The sequence below is a fragment of the Heliangelus exortis genome, chromosome 17 (assembly GCF_036169615.1).
Source record: "Heliangelus exortis chromosome 17, bHelExo1.hap1, whole genome shotgun sequence".
Lineage (NCBI taxonomy): Eukaryota > Metazoa > Chordata > Aves > Apodiformes > Trochilidae > Heliangelus > Heliangelus exortis.
Window position 1 is genome coordinate 4,769,871 of NC_092438.1, and position 21,267 is coordinate 4,791,137.

A 21,267-nucleotide genomic window follows, 5' to 3' on the forward strand; every position below is an offset into this window, starting at 1 on the left:
CAAATTAATAACTTCTTAAACTGTATTTAAAAAGCAAATGCTAGGAAAAAAATAATGAGGCGTTTTTAAAAACAAGTAGGACTACTTCAGGTGAATGAGATGCAAAATTTAAGTCAGGCTTCATCATAAGTGTTTAATATAGATGAGAAGGTTCAAAGTTAATAAATATTAATACAAATCAAACTTCCACTAACATTTATATCTTGTAGCCAGTGAAGGTGAGATAAAAATAAATACAAATTTGCAGTGAATGATATCACAAATCTGAAAAATCTGAATCTGTATATAAACAAAATATAAGTCAGTTACTCATTAAGCTAATAAATTCCTATTTAGTCACTAAAAGCTTACATAGAACTAATGAGGTTACTTTTGGTCCATGCACTGTAGAAGATAAACAGGAGGATAAATGTTTTCTTTAGCCATACTGGGGTAGAGAGGCTGAGGTGGCAGGACAGAGGATTAAGACAGGAAAATAATTTGTCACTACTGTAAAAAAAAAAGTCAGATTTAAATACGTAGAATTTTCATAAAGGCGAGTGTGGTCTAATACCTACACAAAGGCTGAATCTCACCACACATAAAGTCTGGCCACAAAAGGTATTTTGGATTATAAGGAGCTTTAGAAAAACATTTGGCAGCTTCACGATCGCATTCACATGCCATTTTTTGGCATTTGTCTTCTAGTGATTCTGAAAGAAAACACATCAAGTTTGATGTTAGTCTGAAGTTATTAAGAATACCAAATAGAATATCAATTGCTATCCCACATTCCATTCTTATATTTCAGGTGCAATAGGAACTGTATTGAGACTTAGTAAGACATGCTACTTTCATTTTTTGGGTTCTTTAGACAGCTCCATGCTAGGACATCTCAACAACAAAAAATATACAGGTATGGTTTGGTTTAGTGACAATTGATAATTGGTGGAATGCTCCTGGCAGGTGAAAATAAAATAATGGGGTAAAGACTAAAATATAATGTTTAAAAAAGGAAGAAGGTGATTTGAATAAAGGTGATATGTGACCCTCCCTGCCCACTCTCCTGCACTAGTGAAACTTGAGTTTAGGCATATGAGTTCTATTTCACCTATGCTTTAATCTAATAGAGGATGTTGCATTAAAATAATATATGTGAAATAAGGGATGCAAAGATGTTCCAAGTTCAGCTTAAATTGTCCACCTGTTTTTTTTTTTATTTTGGTATTCAGTAAAAAGGTTAAGAATGTGTAAGTACAGTAGAATCCATGTCTGGCCATATTCGCTTTATAATTGTAGTTTTGTAACTTAACTGATTTCTTGGTATGAATGTGTCCTTCTACAGGACTAGGTTTTGGATTTATTGTGCCAACCCAGAAATGTGTGGATTTTTTCTCTCTTCAACTATCTGTAGACTGATGAATCCTTGATTGTTTTGTCTCCATATTTAACATTTTGAAATCTTAGCTGAATTTCTGCTTGGATTTGTCTAGGAGCAGAACAACTGTTCAGTTTTGTGAAGGAACTGAAATTCTGCTGTAAAATGGAAATGTTCTTGTGTATATATACTCAATAGCTTAAGGTAGGATAAACAACATGATAACACAAACCAAACAAACGCTAACTGAGAAGAACTATTCCTTCTCTTTTTACTGTGCCACATGTGCCTTCTCTTCTTCTCTATGGGTATATGATGGATTATGTTTCAGTTTTGGTTTTTTGATGACATGCCTATTATCTTGGCCAGTATTTTAAAATACTGTCAGGTTTTAGACTGGAACAAGAGCTTATAGTTTGAGAGAGAAGATACTCAGTAATTCTGGAGTAGAGGAGGAAATCAGCAAGTAGAGATTCTGATGAGTTACACACTTGGGCAAAGTACAGGTTGAATGAAAGAGAGGAAAGGAAATAGTCTCCAGAACTTTCATTTTCTTTCAGGTCGGGCAAATTCTAAATTGAGTTACTAAATGAGAGGGTCTTGTTTTCTCTGGACAGCCTACTCTGCCTTTAAACTACGGTAGTGGGAACAACGTCAGGCTTGTAAACAAAGGTCTGCATTTTTTGTGATGCAAATACTAACCAATTCTCAAGCTGATTTGCATTCCGTGAAGTAGCATCAAGTTACATGCAAAGTACCTGACCTAGAACCTGATTTAAAAAAACAAAACCAAAAAAACAAACAACACACAAACCTAGAAACCCCCACAGTCCAAAAAAACTCCAAAAGCTAACATCTAAAAAAAAACGTGCAAATTTGGGGGGCTTGTATTTTCAAAAAGTGAATTGAAGTGTATTAGAAGATACTTGCTAAAGCCTTGGGAGTTGTGAACATATAATCTATATGAAATTCTGCTTTTCCTGTTAAACATTTTTGATTGTTTTGTTGAGATCTCTTTGTCCTCTTAAACCACAGCATGGCAAGTTTATTACAAGCCTATTTTGGAGCAGTTGAGCAAAATTTATCAGGATGTGGTCAGCCATCTGCTGCAAATTGTACATTAATTTTTTTAATATTTTCAAATCAATGTTTTATGGTTTGTGGAAGAGTTGCTTCCATAAACAAGCATACTCATCAAATACTGTTTTCACTCGATATTTGAAATGGTAAATTTAAATTGTGAATGAATTCATAAACTGTAGCCACTAACCACAAGCTGTGCAGCCAGTCAATGGAAAGTATGCCAAAACTTGTCCATCATAAACCTATAGATAATGTGAAGTATTTTCTGCTAACTATAAAAAGAATGCTTTTTTGCAAAGTTGTAATTTTCTTCCCTTCTGTTTGTGGTTGCTCTCCAGCTGGGAGACTTGCAGGGAGTAGCATAATGTGTTCCTCAGCATACGTAAATGCCAAGTAAAAGGCTTTTAGGTAGTGTTTTCTGAAAGGGTAATAGAAGCTTGTAGATCAAAATTTTATTTGTGGTGGTGACAGCAGCTGGGACTAAGAAGAAACTTAGCTGTGCTTTCTGGAGGCACAGCTTACCCTGGCAGAAAAAACAACAAAAAAAAAAAAGTCTCAAAAGGAAGGACAGTAAATTATCTTCTGTAGTTAATTAAGATGTGTTTCTCTGAAGTCAGTAAGACAATAAGTAGAAGTAAAGCAAAAAAGAAAGAATCCAATTAGAACTCTTCACTCACCACACACAACAGCATTGTCTTCACATTCCCAGTGGTAATTTTCTGTCTTTGGATTACAACCTGCTTGTTCTGCCTTACCATAGCAGCAGTCATGGTTAAAGCAGCACCTGAGAGTAACAGCAATGAGATTGCCTTAATTCATATTGTGGTTGTTTATTTCTACAGGCTGTGAAATAATGAAACAGTCAATATACCCTAATGTACAAAGTTACCTGCTCAGGAATCAAAACAGGGTAATTGTTTAATGGATCGTCTGGAAAAAGTCATTATTTTTTCAGGTAATCAGTGATGAGGAAAATGTCTGATACACATTGATCTAGTTGAACTTCCTCAGAGAAAAGTACAAGGAATCTTTAAAGCATTCTCAGTTTTAAACACAATAAACTTTTATGAGAATATACCTCTCTTCTAGCCACTTCCAAGTTTAAATGCCAGAATAGTCTGTCAGATAATGAATGATGTATTTTTCTGCCAATGTAGCATAACAGGGAAGAGAGAAGATCCACTAGCTATAGTGTGCTATAATAAATGTTGTCTTATGGCAAAGCCTTTAGATGGTGTCAGAAAAGCTGAGAGAAGGTGAGATGTTCATTAATGAGCAGACTCTGGTGCTGTTTAATTAAAACTTCTCAGAATCATGAGAATTTGGAAAACTGTCACAAATCATTATTTAAAATTTGTCATAATTGGTACAATTAATAGTAAAGTGCTTTCTACCACATTATGGAACTGAACTGTGCAGGTAAATATTAATGTCATATTTTAATCCTTAAAAAAATAACTACTTGTCTGGTGTAGACTCGTTGCAAGCCCAGAATAGCAAACAGGGGAGGTAACAAAGACCTGAAATTAGGTGTCTTGTGAGTTTTTGCTGCAAACAACCTATTGGTTTTTGTTTGTTTGTTTGTTTGGGGTTTTTTGGACTCATTGGAAGAACAGAATGTATCCACAGGCTCTTTGCATTCATTCAGTTTTCTCCTGGTAGCCTAAAACTAGCATATTAAAGTATGCACATGATGGTGCTTAGATTGCCTAAGGAATTTATGTCTGCAATTGAAAAAGTTAATGCTGTGAGCTCTCACTTGCAATTACTGTTTGTTTTCTATGCTTACTGAATAATTACTTGGTAATTCCACGAGTCTGCAGTTAAAGATCCTGTGGTATGTAATGTCTGAAAAGCACATGCCAGTGAAGTAGCTCAATACATCCATTTAATGCATTTGAGTAATAAAAAAACCCAACAAAAAACCCCAAATTCTAGTAAGTTTTTGTAGCAGTACCTAGGCCATTAAACCAGGAAATGTGTTGTCTTTTGTTGTAGAGTATCTTCATGTGTTTAAAAAAAAAAATAATTAATTTAGTTCTCATTTAAACTCAGTTACTTCACTAATGTTCAATAGGCCTAATTCAGATTTTTACTCTGTCATCGGCATGCGTTCAGCACTTAATTACTCAGTCAAAGAGTTACTCTTACCAGTCTACTCTGTCCTTAGGCCATCCTCTTCCTCCCAGACCACAGTAGCATCCATATCGTAGGTAGGCAAAAGGAGATCTCCCTGTAGTACATCTGATGGCTCCAGCTAATTCTAGAATTCCTCTTCGATTTCTAAGATGGGCTTCCCCGAAAGTGCCTTTATAAACTGTGGAAGGAAAACTCTATTCAAACATGCAGATATAAAATAGGTTTTGGTTGGTTGTTTTTATTTTTTAATTTGATAATGAATTTCAGTACTTGAAAATAGTAAATATTTTCTTTTTGACTCTCTGGGGCCACACTCCTTGCTTGACACCTGTCCCCTTTTACCCAGTCTATAGTGAACAGAATATTGAACAACATTCTGAATAGCTACAGTGGTTTCCTTCCCTCAAGGCATGGAATGGTGGACTTCAGTCATTTCCAGTCTTAAAATGGAAAGGGCTGGTGTATGGTCTGTGGTCTACACTAAGCTGCTAAGTTTAGATGCCCTAAGCATTGCTGTATTTTCTCCTTACCATAACATGCAATTTTGTCTGTGTCCCTTTGCAGGATGTAATACTTTACATTTGTACAAATTTTCTTCCGTGGTAGGGTTCTGGTTTTCCTCCTTTTTGGAAAAAGAAGGACAATTGCTGGTGGAGTAGGGATACAGCAAAGAAATGGTCAGTTGCTTGGAGTAATTTCCAGGGAAATTAGAAGAAGTGTTGTGCTCTTTTTTTTTTGTTTTGTTTTGTTTTGCTGTTGATGTTTAAAGTATTCTCACCATTATTTCTCCAGAACAAGACAGTATTTAGAAATTTCATTTTCAATACTCCATATCAATATTAGAGAAGTAGGCCCAGGTCAGCAGGTAAATGTTGAGACTCTTTAGGGGCTTCATATCAACTGTGAGGTTGAGGTAATGCATGGAAGACACCCTAATGGTAATGGGCAGCATTTCCTTGCAGTGCAGGCTCCAAGCTATTTGCATTAGTTTTTAAGGAGCTGGATGAGTACAAAACAAATCAGTGGGAAGCTGCTGATTAGAGTTGGCTGTACTAGTTAAATTAATTATTTATTTTGGTATGAGGGAAGCAAATTATTAACATTAACTGACATTACTGGATGCAGATTGGGAAAAACAGAGAGACAGCAGAAAAAAATCTTACAGATTACCCATATGATTATACAATTGCAATTTTTAGTGCTAAGGCATCTGGATGCCCTGGTACAAACCAAGACTATTGTCCTGTACTCTGAATGTAACTGAAGGAAAAGTCTATGTCCTGACAGCTTTGTAACCCAAGTTTAATAAAAGCATTGCATCCTACATCACATAGAACTAGGGAAACCACTTAGATTAAGGCTAATCTTTTTTTTAATGTTAAATATGTGTAACATTTCCTATAGCAATATTACTCCCTGTGTACAGACTCAGTGCTCCCATAGTTCAAAACTTGAAACTTGGGAATATGCATATATATATATATATTTTTTTTTTTAATGCATCTCCAAGATCTTTCCAGAGGTGGAACCTTTGAACTGTATGCATTATTGAAACTTTCTGCGTTTTGCTTAGATTTTTTTTTTTTCCTCTTGCTTCATAAACCATCAGGAATGGCCTTTTCTCTGCCTCAGCTTGTCGAGTCTACTGATGTGCCATCTCCACAAACTGTGGTCACATGAAAATTTTTTGCAAGGACAAATTAGCCTGGTTTGATACTGTGGACCAAGCATTGAGAAACAGGGTAAATTGCATTCCCCTTCCTCCTCACTGCCTGTGGGATGGGTGGTTGTGGTGCCTTACTCAGAGCTATCAGATTGAAGCCAGACTCTGCAATGGTCACTCTAGGCTGGCAGAAGCAGTGAAACAATCTTTCATTGCTTTCCTTAACGTTCTTGCTGAGGTTTGTGCCATGCAAAAGCTGAAGTCTGGAGGATGATCAAAATGCACAAGGAATAATAGGGGCATGCTGAGGTCAGGAAGTAGAATTGGGGCAGTGAGCTTGGTGGGACCTTAAGTTAGCCCCATTATGCAAGCACTTCACCTTATGGTCTTTAATCATGTGGCTGCCTTTTTTTCCCACCCCAGACCCTGCTTCATTTAAACTGTGCACAGAATATGTTACAGGAATGAATTAAGGCACGTATTTATCCTTAGGATCCTTCTAATTGCAATATTTGGTCTTGTGATTTGATTTGGCAAACTGTAAGAATGTACCCAAAATGTGCAAGAACTAAAAAGAGAATCTCTTAACGAAGGCAGCTGAATGCTATTCTGGAAAACTGGATTTTGTCCTTACAGCTGTCACAAAGGTTTAGCATGAGGTTAATTTAATTACTTTAAAACAATGCCTTCCAATGTTTGCTGATGGTGTGCTCCCAGCCTGCTGAATATCCTGGGGGTGGAGTACCAAACTACTGAAATTCTCAGTGAGAGCCAGGGTTTGAGTAGCTGAAGTCCCACATAATTTTAAGTAGTCATAGGTAAAATCACATTCTAATGTATCCATGGGAACCTAAAATTAGTGGATACTATTCTGTGTCAGCCCACCTACCAGTATGAAAAAGAGGGGTGGTAATACAGTTTCACAGAAGTGTGAAAGAAATAAGTATATTCACATACTGATGAATACATCAAAAGACCAATGAGGAAATAGGCTGTAAATCATTACAACTGGTCTTTAATACTGCTTAGTACATAGGACATATATTTAATAAGCAGCACACAGAGGAAAAAAAAATAAATACTTGCAAAGTGACTAGATAGCTATGCTCAAGTATGAGGCAGGGGTCCTTTAATTACATTCTCACATCATAACTTATTCATAAAGACTGACTCATTATTTCAGAATAACCCAGTTGGGGGTTGTAGGCAATCTTAGTTGTAGCAGTTACCAGTTTTGCACTGCTTTGTAACTGGAAGTGCTCGGAGATAGCGCTCTGTGATGCCCCCAAGAGCCTGGGGAGCTGTACTGGCTTTACAGGAACGCTGTTACACGTGCCGGCTGCAGTGACTCTACAGACTGGTGGGTTTTTTTTACCACACTTTCACATTACAATGAACTTTAAGTGTGAGAGCTGAGGCAGGGATGGGATGGGCTGTCGGTGCAGCCAGCACCTCGCTATGTTCCGTTTGGGGGTGTTACAGCCAAGTCACCCCCAAGCTCGTTCGAGTCTTTCCAAGTACTTTTCAAAGTGCGAAGGTATTGCCTTGCCAGGATAATCTATCCCAACGCTCTCTCCTCTTCCCTCCCCGCTTCTCCCCTTACCAGACGCGAGCAATCCCCATCTCTCGGGGTCCGGAGCGCCCGAGAGGGGCGAGCACGGACCGGTCCCCGCGTTCCGCTCCTCCGGCGCCCCCGGCTGCCCCGATCCCAGCCCGCTCGGTGCCCGCAGCGGCTCAACTCACCGGCCAGCAACAGCAGCAGCAGCAACAGCAGCAGGGGCGGTCGCAGGGGCAGCGGTGGGCGGTGGGGTTCCATGGGCAGTGCTGCGGGAGGCTCGGCGGTCCCGGGGCAGGCGAGGATGCGGGCTCCGGGCAGCGGTGCCTGGCTCCGGGAGCGGAGTGTAGGTGTGAGCCAGAGCAGCTGCGTGCCGGCTATAAAAGGCTGCTTTCTGCCCCGAGCCGTGTCTCCTGGAGCTGGAGCTGAAGACCATGCTGTCCATCTGGCCAGAAGGGAGGAGCTGACGCTGCAAGACCCGGGGGGAGCTGGCACCTGTCACTCGGGCAGCGAAGCGCCGTGCGGGCACAGAGGGCACAGGGTGTCAGCGGGTCTGGAGTGGAGGAGCCTCCACTTCCTCCAGGACCTTCCTGTTCTGGTAGCTATAATTTCTCTTTGAATTGCAGCACTTCTTAGATAATTTAATCTAGATCTGAAGAGTTATGATGGCAGTGAACTGTGTTGTAAGTTATTCCAGTGGTTAATTCAAACCAGTACTGAATACACACTCTGTACCTATAGCCTGAATTTGCCATCATCTACCTTCCAGGTGCTGCTTTTCTTGGAGGACTATAGAACAACCCACTCCTAAAGTGGTTATGGATATTTGTAGCTTAATCAAATAACTTTTTAACTTTCCCTCGACCAAAATACTCAGTATTTTTCTTTAAACTGTGTAGTCTTTGGGTATTTCCAACTCTTCTATTATTTTGTGGAACCTAGATCTAGATGCCATACTGCAGTCAGTTCCATCGCCCCTCTCAACTCACAGACAGTACTACTTACTTCTATGTGATTGTTTTTCTTTCTCATATATTCCAAGTATTTCATCAGGCCTTTTATTACTGCATTGAAACCAGTGCATTTCCCATCAGTTGTTAAAGCAATCAGGATCCTTGAAATTTTGGGTATTCATTTTTTGTGTGTTTTGGTTTTTTTCATTTTGGCATTATTATACTCCAGAATATGACTCCCATTAGATGCCATTGAGGCCTACACTGCCTAGGATAAGGAATAAGAGATAAAAACTATGTTTTTTTTAATGGAACTTAACAAGAACTTGTTCTTGGTCATGTTATCTTACTATTGAAGTGCAGCTGGTAGTTTTTTTGTAGCATATGGTGTTCTCATCAGAGAAGTAAGTTTTTTTTCATGAGCGTATTGAAGGGTAATTCTACTTTTACATTAAAATGCTCTGATTTCTGCATTGTATCTTTCTGTATTTACAGACGAGCAGAAAATCATACATGGTCCCATTCCAAAAGACAAAAAGCATGCACAGACAGATCAGATTTGTTTTTGTTATGCTGTCATTAATCCACGTTCTACAGAATGTTTGTGTTGGCACTGAAGTTAGGGTAGTGTGGGGTAAAGGAGGAAGCACAACAGTTTAAGGTAGGATATTGATACGTCTTTGTACACCTGGTATGTCTTTGCGCAGCTACCAGCAGAACACCAGAAATGGTATTCTAGCCCAATCAGAACTGTGCTTGGGGTAAACAGAAGGGGTCATGGTGTGAGCAGAAGAAAGCAAAGTTTCCATCTCAAGAGCTTTGTATTCCATAAAAGGACAGAAGTTGTTCCAGGCTGGCTGTGTGACAGTGACCTCCCTGCTGATCAATACCAAGCAGCTGCTGATACAACGTGCCATGATACGCTGCCAGCCAGTCCTCCTACCCATGCCTGTTGGGTGTTACCAACATACTGGACCACAGCTACCACTGTTTCCCAACAGAGATAGACTAGAATGCTAGTGAAATGGGACCTGTGGCAACCCTGCCATCAATGATGCTGAGAAGTCTTGGTAATGTACAAGAAACTAGAAAACCCATCTATTTGGAAAAGATTTTTAAGTAATTTTTTAAAGATTTTTTTTGCTACTGCCATCAAGTGGGTCAAAGCAATTTTACTATTACTCATGGAGTCACGTTGCTAATTACTGTTACTCTATTTTCATACTGTCACTTATACTGCATTTGTTTACTGACTCTTCCGGTCAATAAGTCACACCTATTAGAATGTTTTAATAGAGTTCAGCAGCAGTTTAGTGAAACTTCCAGTTGAACTGTATCCCATCCAGCATACCATTGGATATGACAATGAAAACAATATCCAAGGGAGCAACATAAATTAGACTTGATGTTTGTTCTTCAGGAGACTGATGCAATGCCTTAGTGCGCTTGATGTTGTATTAGTGGGGTTGATATGTTTTTCTCTGAAGGAAGAAAAATAATCTTAAAGCCATTGAAAAATCAAGTGAGACAAAAATGTTCAGACTACTGCTAGTCCTACCAGAAAGTAAACAAAGAAGTGACAAAAGTTATATGAAGTGAGGAATGCAAGTCAGGAGTTTTCTACTAGTTGTAGTAGAAGTTCAAAGGAGAACGTGTAGTGAATTTGGGGCAGCAGAGGGGGAGAAATCTGATACAAGTAAATACTTTTATTGTGTGGGAGTTGGGTTGTCCAGTTAATTGCCATGGCATATAGCTCAGGAAAAATACCAGTAACAGGTCATAGGTAAATATGGATTACGATGGTACAGTGATTTTTTTTAAATTAAATTTAAAATTCCATTTAAACAAAAAACCCCAACCAAACAAAACCAACCAAACAAAAAAACCCCACAACAAACTTAAGTGGCAGTGCAGACCTCCCAGATTTTGTTTTTGTAGTGTTTCCTTTTATCTGAAGCATTTGGTAACTGCTGTAAGTCATACACGACAAATGGCATTTTCCTTCTTCCTGATGAATACTTTTTGTCAGTTGGAGCTGTGCAGGGGTAGAGAGAAGTATTTGCCTTCCGAATACACTTTCTTAAACAAGGCTGCATGTTCTCAATGGTTGCTTTAATTAAGTTGTTTTTTAATCTGAGGAATAGATTAATATAATTGAGACACACTTGATGTGTATACTTGATAGAGTATATTAATCCAAAATGTTAAAATGTTAATGGAAAGTGCTAGAATAGTCTAAGATACCATTAATATAAGTGCAAGTTATCCACTTCCCATGAGCAGGTGAAGGTCAAAACATAAGCCTAGACCAGCCTATAATATAACCTGTAAAGTCTTGGGTAATAGTGGGACTATGAGTAGCATAGTATGTCTGGGAGAATTTTGGGGACTGTGCTTGCAGCAGTGTCCTTAAGTGGCCTTTGGCAGCAATGTTATTCTGTCCATTACAGAAAAATACTGTGCAAGTGCATAGCTGCCCCTAACAGACAGTTGTGTCCTGGATTGTTATTACATAAATGTTCTTGAAACTGGTTAACAGTTGTATACAGAGGAGCTAAATTACTCCTACAGTTTTCTTTTTTCATCTGCCTTTTTTTGGTTTTGTTCAGTTCCATATACTACTCTCTGCTCCTTAATGCAATGGCTACCAGCACATCTCTGGAAGGATGTTTGGATGTTTGTTTTGCTTTCTTTTGTACAGCTTACATCAACTTCAGTTCTTGGAATGGCTGATGTAATGACCAGGGTGATGGGATGGAGTGACTTCTCAGCAAGTTTGTGGGTGATACCAAATTGGGGGGAGTGGTTGATACACTGGAGGGCAGGGCTGCTAATCAGATGGACCCAGTCAGACTGGAAAAATGAGCTGTTAGGGACCTCAGGAAGTTAAATAAAGGCAAGTGCTGTATACTGGGCTGAGTATAACTGGTAGGTTTGGAGGGAAGTGATTCTTCCCCTATATTTAGCATTTGTGAGACTGCATCTCATGTTCTGTGTCTTGTTTAAAGAAAGGCACAGACATTAGAGCAAGGGTAGTCAAGGCCACTGAACTGTTCAGGGGCTACAGCTCATGACATATGTGGGGAAGTGGAGAAAGCAAGATACACTCAGATTTAAAGATGATGTTGAGAGATCATACTGCCATCTACCACTTCCTAATAGAAAAGTTTAGAACATATGGAGCCAGACTTCCCAGAGGTGCATTAGAAGGAAGGAGACCAAGTGACAACATTGGAAATTCCATACAGGAAACAACTGTTGTGGTGTTGTGGTTTTGGTTTTGTTTTTTAATTTTTATGTATTTATTTTGTACAAAGGATAGTCTAATGCAGAAATGGCTTGCCCAGAGAGGCTAGGGGAACCCCATCCTTAGACATATTCATAATTCTACTGGACATGGCCCAAAGCATCCTGCCTTAACGGGACCTGCCTTGGGCAGAAAGTTGGACTGTGGACTTGCAGAAGTCTCTCACCAACTCTGTGATTATACAATTTGTGATGTGATAGCAGACAGCTTAAAATGAGCAGTCCCACCCTGGCAGGGAAAGAGACATTTCCTTTTGCTGAAAGGTTTTCATGAAACTATGCCCTTGAGGAAGGGAAGGCAGTAGGCTGTCCTACTGCAATAACAGATTCATTGACAATTATTTTTGCCACATGTCACAAACTAAGCTATGCAAAATGCACAGGGAAATCATCTGTACCAAATTCAAAGACAGTTGAGACATTGTTTGCCTAGTTTTATAATCTACACAGCTTTGTCATAAACAGGAGCAAAAAGAACTTTTCAAAAGCTCTCTTTTTCAAAAAGAAGTACTTTCCTACCATATTAACTCACTGTTCTGAAATTTCATTCCTCTGCCTTTGTCCTTGTTGACTATTTCTGAATCTTTTTCTACTTCTATTTTTACTGAGCTGGGAGGGAAGTTGCGGAACTGTATGCAGTATGCAAGGTGAAGATAAAACATGGACTTACAGAGACTGTGCAGACTAGAAGGGAAGAAACAGAAATGTACATACTATGATTTTCTGTAACTTTTCCTTTCAGTTTGTCTACAGGCCATTCGTTGTCTCTAAATGTTTTAAGTTGTTTTGAAAAAAAGTGCAGATTTTTCTTTACTATTTATTTGTTCATCTCTTATTCAGAATAAGGGAATTTGCTATACTGGTTGTAATAGGCCTTGCTAACTGGCATCAGGATGTGCAAGACATCAAGAAAAAATGGGAGCAAGTAATTAGTCTCAGTGAAGATTTAAAAAGAATAATTTTCTTTGCACCTGTTAGAGGTGTGAATCTTGCTAAATGGATTTAAATTGTTTGAAGCACTTAACCTAAAATATATAAAGCATCAAATTAAAGGTGATTTCAAGAACCAGAAGTCAAAAGGTGACTAGTAGCAAAACAGTTCATTCCTCTGAGGCCTTCTTGGGTAACGTCCTAGTTTCAAATTTATATTGTAGCTTTCACTGATTAGCCTTTCAAATCTTGCAGAAATAAACATGCATAGTCACAAACAGCCATTTTACAGTGATCATCAGACTTGGATGGCGAGTACTAAATACATTTTTAGCTTTTTATAGTGTAAAAATTAGCATTCTGCTAGCATTCTCATTATGTTTCAGGTATTTAAGTATTTTCATTTAAATTATGTTCCATAGTAAAAATTTTGTCTAGATTTTGTGACTACGGCACCCCAAAAAACAAGAATACGGTGCTGCATTCAAAATTTCATGCCAATCATATTCAGATTATCTTTTAAAATAAACAGCTTACACATACTTGACATTTTTCCTTCAAAGAGCAGAGCAGTACTGCATATGCAATATATTCTGAATTCTATTTGTGGTCTGCACGTAAGATCTGCATATTTAAATTTAATGGTGATTTGATATTGCTGTGATATTCCTTATCTTTTAATTTCCTAATTCTGTTTGGAATTCTTTAATGCTATATTAATATTTTAACATTGTTCTAGTTATTTCCTCTCTCAGAAAGAAGAAAAGATAAACCCTTATTAGTTTATGCACTATCTAATCCCTACAAAGGATTTGCCTGAACAGATAATCATTGCTTGTTCAGGTCTTTAGAACAGAGGGTAGGGGAGGCATACCCAAACTTAATTACATAAGCAATTCTAATTAGTATTTATTCCATAAAATATGATCCTGGTTTTGTTTAGATTTGTTCTTTTTTTATAGCCACCAAAGAATATATCTGTATAGTATTTATTTTAAGAAGTAAAAGACAATACTGTACATCACTCTTTCAAATGCATGGATGTGCAAGGGTGCAATTATAAGTTCTGATGCTGCTGAAGGTTCATTTTCTTCAATTCCAATCAAGTAGCATTTTTCATTTATTAATTTTTTTGAAGCAAAAAAATAGTCGACCTAGGGATGTGCACAAATGTGCTTTGTATATGCATGCAATGAAGTAGAATTAAAATGTAAAACAAAGTAGTTAATTCTCTGTAATGACTTAATCCCTGATCCTAGGGAAGGTGTCTTCCTTTAGACAGAAAGGAAACAATACAAAATAGAAGAGCTAAACAGCAACTTTCTTCCATATAAAGAAATATTTTGTGCTATAGCACATATATTGCACCTCCTCTTTAGTTTACTGTAATCTGCATAATTAGGTGATTACTCCTCAACTGGAAGGACTGGAACTAGGTGGGTCCTTTTATGATCATTATGATTGCAAGTTGAAGGAAGAGGAGGAGCTGCAGCAGTCCTAATTTTGCTAGAAATACTGGGTTTAAGAAGTAAAGTGAGAACACTTAGAAACACAATCCCTTAGAGAAGGGTCACCTTCTAAACTGCTTCTTTAATTTTTTTGTTTCTTGGTTTGGGGTTTTTTTGGTTTTGTTTTTGAATTTTGATTTTCATTACTTTGTTTTGGCTTCTGCCCATCATCTTTTCTTCTTTAGCTTCCCAAGTCACTTGTCATTTATTCAGAGCTGAAGGTCAGATCACCTCATCTGATTTGTATGCTATAGACCCTGAAATTTCTTGTACCAGCCCAAGCAATTTATCTTTGAACATGGCATGTTTTGTATCTGATTAAAGCATATAATTAAGTTTGGAGTCACACGGTTTTAGAAGATAAGGAACTTCCTGTGCTGTTAGCAGAAGAATGTCCTGTAAAGAGCCTGTGGCTGGAAAAATTTGAATTAAGAGTAAGCACCAGAAGTAGAGATAGAACAGCTTAATTAGGAGAGAGCTTATTTAAAACTGTTTTGACCTACAGTCACAGGGGACTATGCACATATGGAGTGTGACATATTTTTATGGTAAAAGAAAAAACAAAACCACCTTATTTTTCTCTCAGCAAGAAAATAGTGGTTTACTAAAATATTTGTTAGAGGTAGTAATTTGGGAGAGCCCTTGAGAAAAGGAAGGAATTGCAGTATGTTCAATACTAAAATGCTTGAACTGCCAGCCAGAGAAACTTCAGTCTTGAGAAAACAGAAATAAAGTGTAAAGAATATTTACTAGAGGTTAGGTTCTGTCCTCAGTGAAACCAGTACGTTTCTACTACCACTAAAGCATAACATAAATGTATACAGTGTCTAATACCTGGCATTCAGCAGTTTACAGATGAAAGTACATTTTAATGTAAACCAATAATCACTGTAACAGCTGCATAGGCTTAAAAACTGAAAGTACAGTTTCACAGCCTTAACTAATGAGACCCAGGATAACTGAAGCTTTATACAAAGTCAGTGGCAAAATGGGGATATAAACTTGTAAGAGCCTAGCTCCTTGTCTTATTATCTGTGCTTTATAGAGTGTTAGTGCTGCTTAATTTATGAAGAGTAATGCTGTAGTTTTAAAGACAGGTTGACATGCCTAAGCTATATGTACACAGAAAACCTCCAATGAGCAGGCAATATTTCCTTTTAAAATAGCTTCTAACTATGACTGAGCATAATTATACATGCTCCAGTCTGAGGTTGGGAAGAATGTTAACTCTCCTGTCAATTTAAAACCTTTTGTATGGAGCCAATGGGTGGGGTGCCACATATTAGATGACAGCAATCAAGTTAAAAACCCAACCATCTAAACAGTCATTCTGTGGAAGCACAAGTGGTTGGAAACACAAAAATGGATTTATAAAACAGATTAAAAGACCATCAAATAAATCTAAATATGATTTGTGCAAAGGTCTGAGAAACAGCAGGACTCACATGTTGTAGTATCTTATATGCTAATGGCAATGCAATTCTGTTTCCTAAAAAAGCTCCTCCATTGCTTCAGGTTTCCTATATCTTGCCTTGTAATATTCATGGGGACCATAATTATTGTGAAAGGTCTTACTGCTCCATCAGTGCCATTATTTGTAATGGCCACTGTAAACTGCCTATTCAGCTGCATTCTCTTCTATTGTTCAGAATCAGAACTCAGGGTAACTAAGTATATTGTGTTAGTCCACTGCCACAGAACTCTATTAGCTTCTGAAATTCTGTATATTTATAGGAGTAACTCATATATACCTAGATGCTTACAATACAGCTCACAGCAGAACTTCTTTTATCACTGCTAAATTAGGCAGTGGTAGCACAGTAGTTTACTTGTGCTCTTTGAGGTTATGAGCAGCATGCATACCAGCAAGTGCTACTCTTTCAGATACCAAAAAAATGCACTGATCTTATTTTTTCCTGATCTTAATTTCTTCAGAATAATTCCCTGTGGAATCACTAACTCCTAATGATTGTGTTGTTTATATAGCAACTTCAGTGTTAACACTACTGTTAAAAGACTTAAAACTCCAGTTCCTTCCAGTTTGCCAGAGGTAAGCCTGAAGAATTCCACATACTCAGTCAACTTGGAAATAGTTTGCTATTTTTACTAGTGCTTATAAACCTGAGTTTTGGATGACTGCTTGACCTTTGGAATAAGGGTGACAAAATCAGCTGATGAATAACTGCTTATACAGGAATTGCAGGAATGTAGATATTAGTCTACAACTGAGTGTTGTGGTGGCTGGTTCTCTGTGTGAAGGGTCCATGGAGAATGCTGAGAGTTAAGAAATCCTGAGTCAATATGATGACTTGGGGCTTTCTCTTTTATCCACATAGATATAAGCAAGGCAAACAGGAGTAACATTTAGCCAGTCTAAGACTGCAGGGAGGCAAACATTGTGCTGAAATGCCAAAAGCTTTCAGAATGTAAGAGATACAGTTTAGAGGCTCTGAAGATATTTAACCTACTTAGCTCACCCACAGAAAGGATAATCTGATTGCCAGCTTAAGGAGGTTTGTAAGAAACTACTGCTTCTACTGGTTTTGTTGAAATTGTGAAAAGAATTTGAGTGTCTCTTATTTCATGAAAAAGAAATAAACATACACCAGAAACACTCCAGTTTGTAATTAAGATACTTGACTGCAGAAAAGAGAAAATCTGGCTTGACCTTTGCTTGTTTATGCAAAAGTCCCCTGTAAAACATCCTTCAGAGAGATCACTCCTGCTAAGAGCAACCTAACTGGCAAAGTGTATGTCTATGTTAGCATTTCAGTTTGGCTCAGAAGTGAACCAAATTGATTGTCACCATGTACTGTGCTTTGGCTCATTTTATAGAGTTGTCTCGGTTGTCTCAGAGTTGCAAGGGACCTGGATTCCTTTGGGGTAAAGGAAGACAAGAACAACCAGACAGATAAAGCCAAGCAAATAAGGACTGAACTACTGAGGTGACATATCATAATATTGAATCTTAACAAAAATGCACAGCTCAGAAGTACAGCTACAACAAACGCTGTCTGGTGAATAAAACACTTCCTGAGATTCATGCTAACAGTGGATGCAGTGACATTGTTTCCTCTGTCTTCCAAAGGAAGCAATCAGACACACCTTACATTGTTACATTAATCAGCGCAGCAACAGAAAAGAAAATGATAAAATTAAGACATGATGTAAACAGCTGAAGCTCATGATAATGGGTTAGCTAGTTACAGCAGTAATGTAAATATTATATCATCAGACAGGTCAGAAAATAGGTGTATTTTACCTCAGCTTCATCTCCAAATGCCCATCTATAACATCCAATAAATGGGGTGTGTGTGAAAGGCCAGATCCACCTCCCACATGGTTGTTATAACCATTTTAATCTTATGAGAATGCTAAAGCCCTCACTACTCTTAAAAGAAGTTGGTACTTCCTCCTTTTTTTTTTTCCTGGCAACAGAAGATCTCTAACAGGTCACTCATTTTGAAAAATGGCTCTCTTTTCTATTCACATCCTCTTTAGATCAGACATCCATAAATCTGTCACACTGCAACACATTTAACTCCTAATTATCCTCAGAGTTTACACAGAGGTCAGAAGCTCATGGATGGTGGTTCACATCAAAAATTCCAGCTAGCACAGCTTAATATATTTTTTTTCTGTGTGCTAAAATAATTGCACTGAAATTGCTTGGCTTCTTTTTAAATCAGGAAGTCCTTTGAAATTTTGAACACGTCAACCTAAAAGAATTGTTGCCTTTCTACTTTTTGCTGGGTTCAGGGCAGATACTAACCGGGATCTATCCCCTAGGATCCGGCATCCACAGAGCCTGGGCCTGGCTGCCACCCCAGGGACAGCAGGAGTGGGACTCGTGCCCTCTGCTGGTCCATTCCATCTCAGCTCGGCACTTGTGGAAGGAAAAACATTCAGCTCCTGCTTGGTAAAATCATCTGGAGGTTACAGCATAAGCAATGACTGTCTACTAGCTTTTAATTTTGCTGCGGATTACAACTGAGGCATTGAATACTCTCTATTGTATACTAATACTTAATTTTTATGTAATTTTTATGTAAATGTTCTGACAGATTTTTACACTAATGCAAAAAAAGATGGGTCTTGCAATGGCTTTAATAATTTCTAACAATGTTCTAAAAAGCATGAAGCCTTAAGTTATTCTTTAAACTGCTAATTGGTTTCCTAAGGAATGTTCATAGATAACACCAAGTTTCTTATCATAAAAGCTAAAGTTTTACTTGCCTTGTGGCTCTTCTGCAAATACTCTGATGCCCTTCCACCACTGCCAATTTCTTAGTGATGGCAGAAATCACCTCTCTGCTGGGGCATTGTGACTGCATATCCTAAACAAAGAGACAGGTGCCAAGTAGTGGCAAAGAATAGAAAAATTTTCTTTCACCACAGAAAAACCAAGCAGAAACCCCAACAATGCAGACTGACTTTCAGAATGGATTACAATAAACTATATTTAACCTACATCTGATTATTTAAAATTAAGGGCATTATTTTGGTTAAGTCACTTGTCTTTAGAAAGGAATTGTTCATAATTCAATTTAGTTCAGTTTAATTCTGTGGGTTTCTCTTCTCATAAAGATAGAATATGGTTTAACTGTTTCAATGTGGTTAATTCAGGCCATTATTCCTGAGCTTGCCTTCACTGAAGGAGTTCAGTATTTCATACTGTTGTTTTGCATAATGCTCCATCTTGCTGCAGTATTCATAGAACTTAAATATGCATTTCTTTGATGTTGAAAATTTCCTTTCATAGTGGCTAAAATATATATTCATGTCTGACAAAACCTGACTGGTTTTTACAGATGTTAAAAAAATATGTTTTCTAAATTTCCTGTTTTAATTATTTAGGGAGATACTTCTTTTTTTCCTTCCCAAAATACATGTGGAGTTGGAATAATCATGTATTTGAGTTGCAGTTATATTTCATACACACTGTTTAAGGAAAGAAAGGCATATCATATATAATTATATATATATGATAAAATTTTGGGTTTTGTGAAAGAAACATGCACTCTTTCAAACCAAAACAAAACCAGTTTGAAGGGAATACATTCTTGGGATTATCTCCACACACACAAATAACTTGTTTATGCCAGAAATTCCAGTCAGCTGTAATCCTAATGTCAGGAAGTGTTGTATGATAAAGACTTCAGATGCTGCAGATAAAGGAATGCACTGAAAAAACATACTTGTGTTCCACTCATTCACAGTTGTGTAACCCTCCTAAACAGTGAGCATATAATAAATATGGGTTCCAAAGCAATTTACTTTGTAACATTTAACTTCTAAAAATAAGACTGGTTTTGTTTCTTCTCTAAAATATTTTGAGCTCAAAAGAAGTCACTTTTTGTCTTATAAGTTTATTGTGGGGAAAAATGTTCAAGAAGCTGGCCATGTTTTTGAACAAGGAAGCTACATAAAGGCTTTAATTTCCATCTTCCATAAGAGCCAACTCTTCCTTAGCTCAAAATACCACTTAACTTAATCAATGGGATTCATGAGGGATTTAAAAAAAATTAACTACTCAATCATAAATCTTATCATAAGAATAGCAACAAGAAACACATCTACTTGTAAAGCAGCAGAAATGATAGAATGTATGTTTTCTTCTGTTTTAACAACCACTATTAAAAATATTTGTGACTGTATGTTTTTCAAGCTGAAGCTTGGTGGAATCCAAAGCCACATACAAATGTAGTGAGCTTGGAAGATAGAGCTACAAGGGTGCATTTCAGTGACTGAGTCTTGGAGCACACTTTGGGTGGTTTTGGAATGCAGGACTTGGGGCTTCAGTTCAAACACTTCCTTGAATAATGGAACAATCAATGTTTAGTACAGGTATGCTTCACCAGGTCAGGAATCCTTCCATCAGCATAACTTCACCTGAAAAACCACTGATTCCTTTCAGTCTCAATTAACAGTAGAACACTTTGTACACTGCATTCACTAAAAAACCTGGGAACACACACCACATCAGCATCAATTGTTTTTTTATCACATTATTTGTGGTGATATCTGTGCAAGGCAGCTGCACTACAGCCATGGACATCAGTAAAGCTACTGGGAAAAGGGAAACAGCAATATCAGAGCATTAATTATGCCCACGGTAAACAGGGGAAAATCCCAACCCCTGGCATGTGGTACCGGTACCTCAGCAGCTGGGCGGGCAGGGCAGGGTCCTGCGGCCTCACCTGACACGGGGGAGATCAGGCACGGCTGCTGCTCAGAACGCCCAAAGCGACGTTCCCCAAACCTCCTGGTAACTCATCTTTTATTATTCGCCACACGAGTTTTAATAAACGAATTTTGTGGATTCTAACGTAGAGTCAAAAGGAATCACAAGTTGCCGGGTTCCTAAATACTCATCCCGTGCAAGCGACGGAGAAAACCTCGGATCATGCCGGTGCACGGGACTGGAGGGAGCTATACACCTCAAGGCAGGATCCTACCCTTCGGAACCAGGAGCCGTTCCCGCCGGGCCCGCACACCTGCCGCTTCGCTCCGCATTCGCCTCAGCGCGGCTGACGCCACGCGTTGCGCACGGCCCCGCAGCAGCCCCCGACCCCGCCCCAGCGGAGTGAGGGTGATGTCATTGGGCGCGAGGACTCCCATGAGGCGTCGCGAGCGGGCTGCCCGCCTCAGACTGCTTCCGGGTGAGCCAACGTGGGGCGCAAAGGTCGGCAGCGCCGGGCGGCCCCGGGGCCGCGTCACGGGGCGGTGGCGGCTGAGAGAGGCGGCCCTGGCGGTGTCTGCTCACCCCGCCA

General features: G+C 38.5%; 1 protein-coding gene across 1 annotated transcript; it reads right to left on the minus strand.

The window, feature by feature from the left end:
* Positions 1-115: 115 nt before the first annotated feature.
* Positions 116-21,030, minus strand: PLA2G10 (phospholipase A2 group X). The gene is made up of 5 exons (XM_071760856.1): positions 20,953-21,030; positions 7,986-9,018; positions 4,592-4,757; positions 3,118-3,224; positions 116-692 (listed from the first exon to the last, which is right to left on the minus strand). Exons 2-5 carry the CDS (start codon positions 8,056-8,058, stop codon positions 547-549), a joined length of 492 nt encoding a protein of 163 aa, XP_071616957.1. The 5' UTR covers positions 8,059-9,018; positions 20,953-21,030; the 3' UTR covers positions 116-546.
* Between the last annotated feature and the right edge of the window lie 237 nt (positions 21,031-21,267).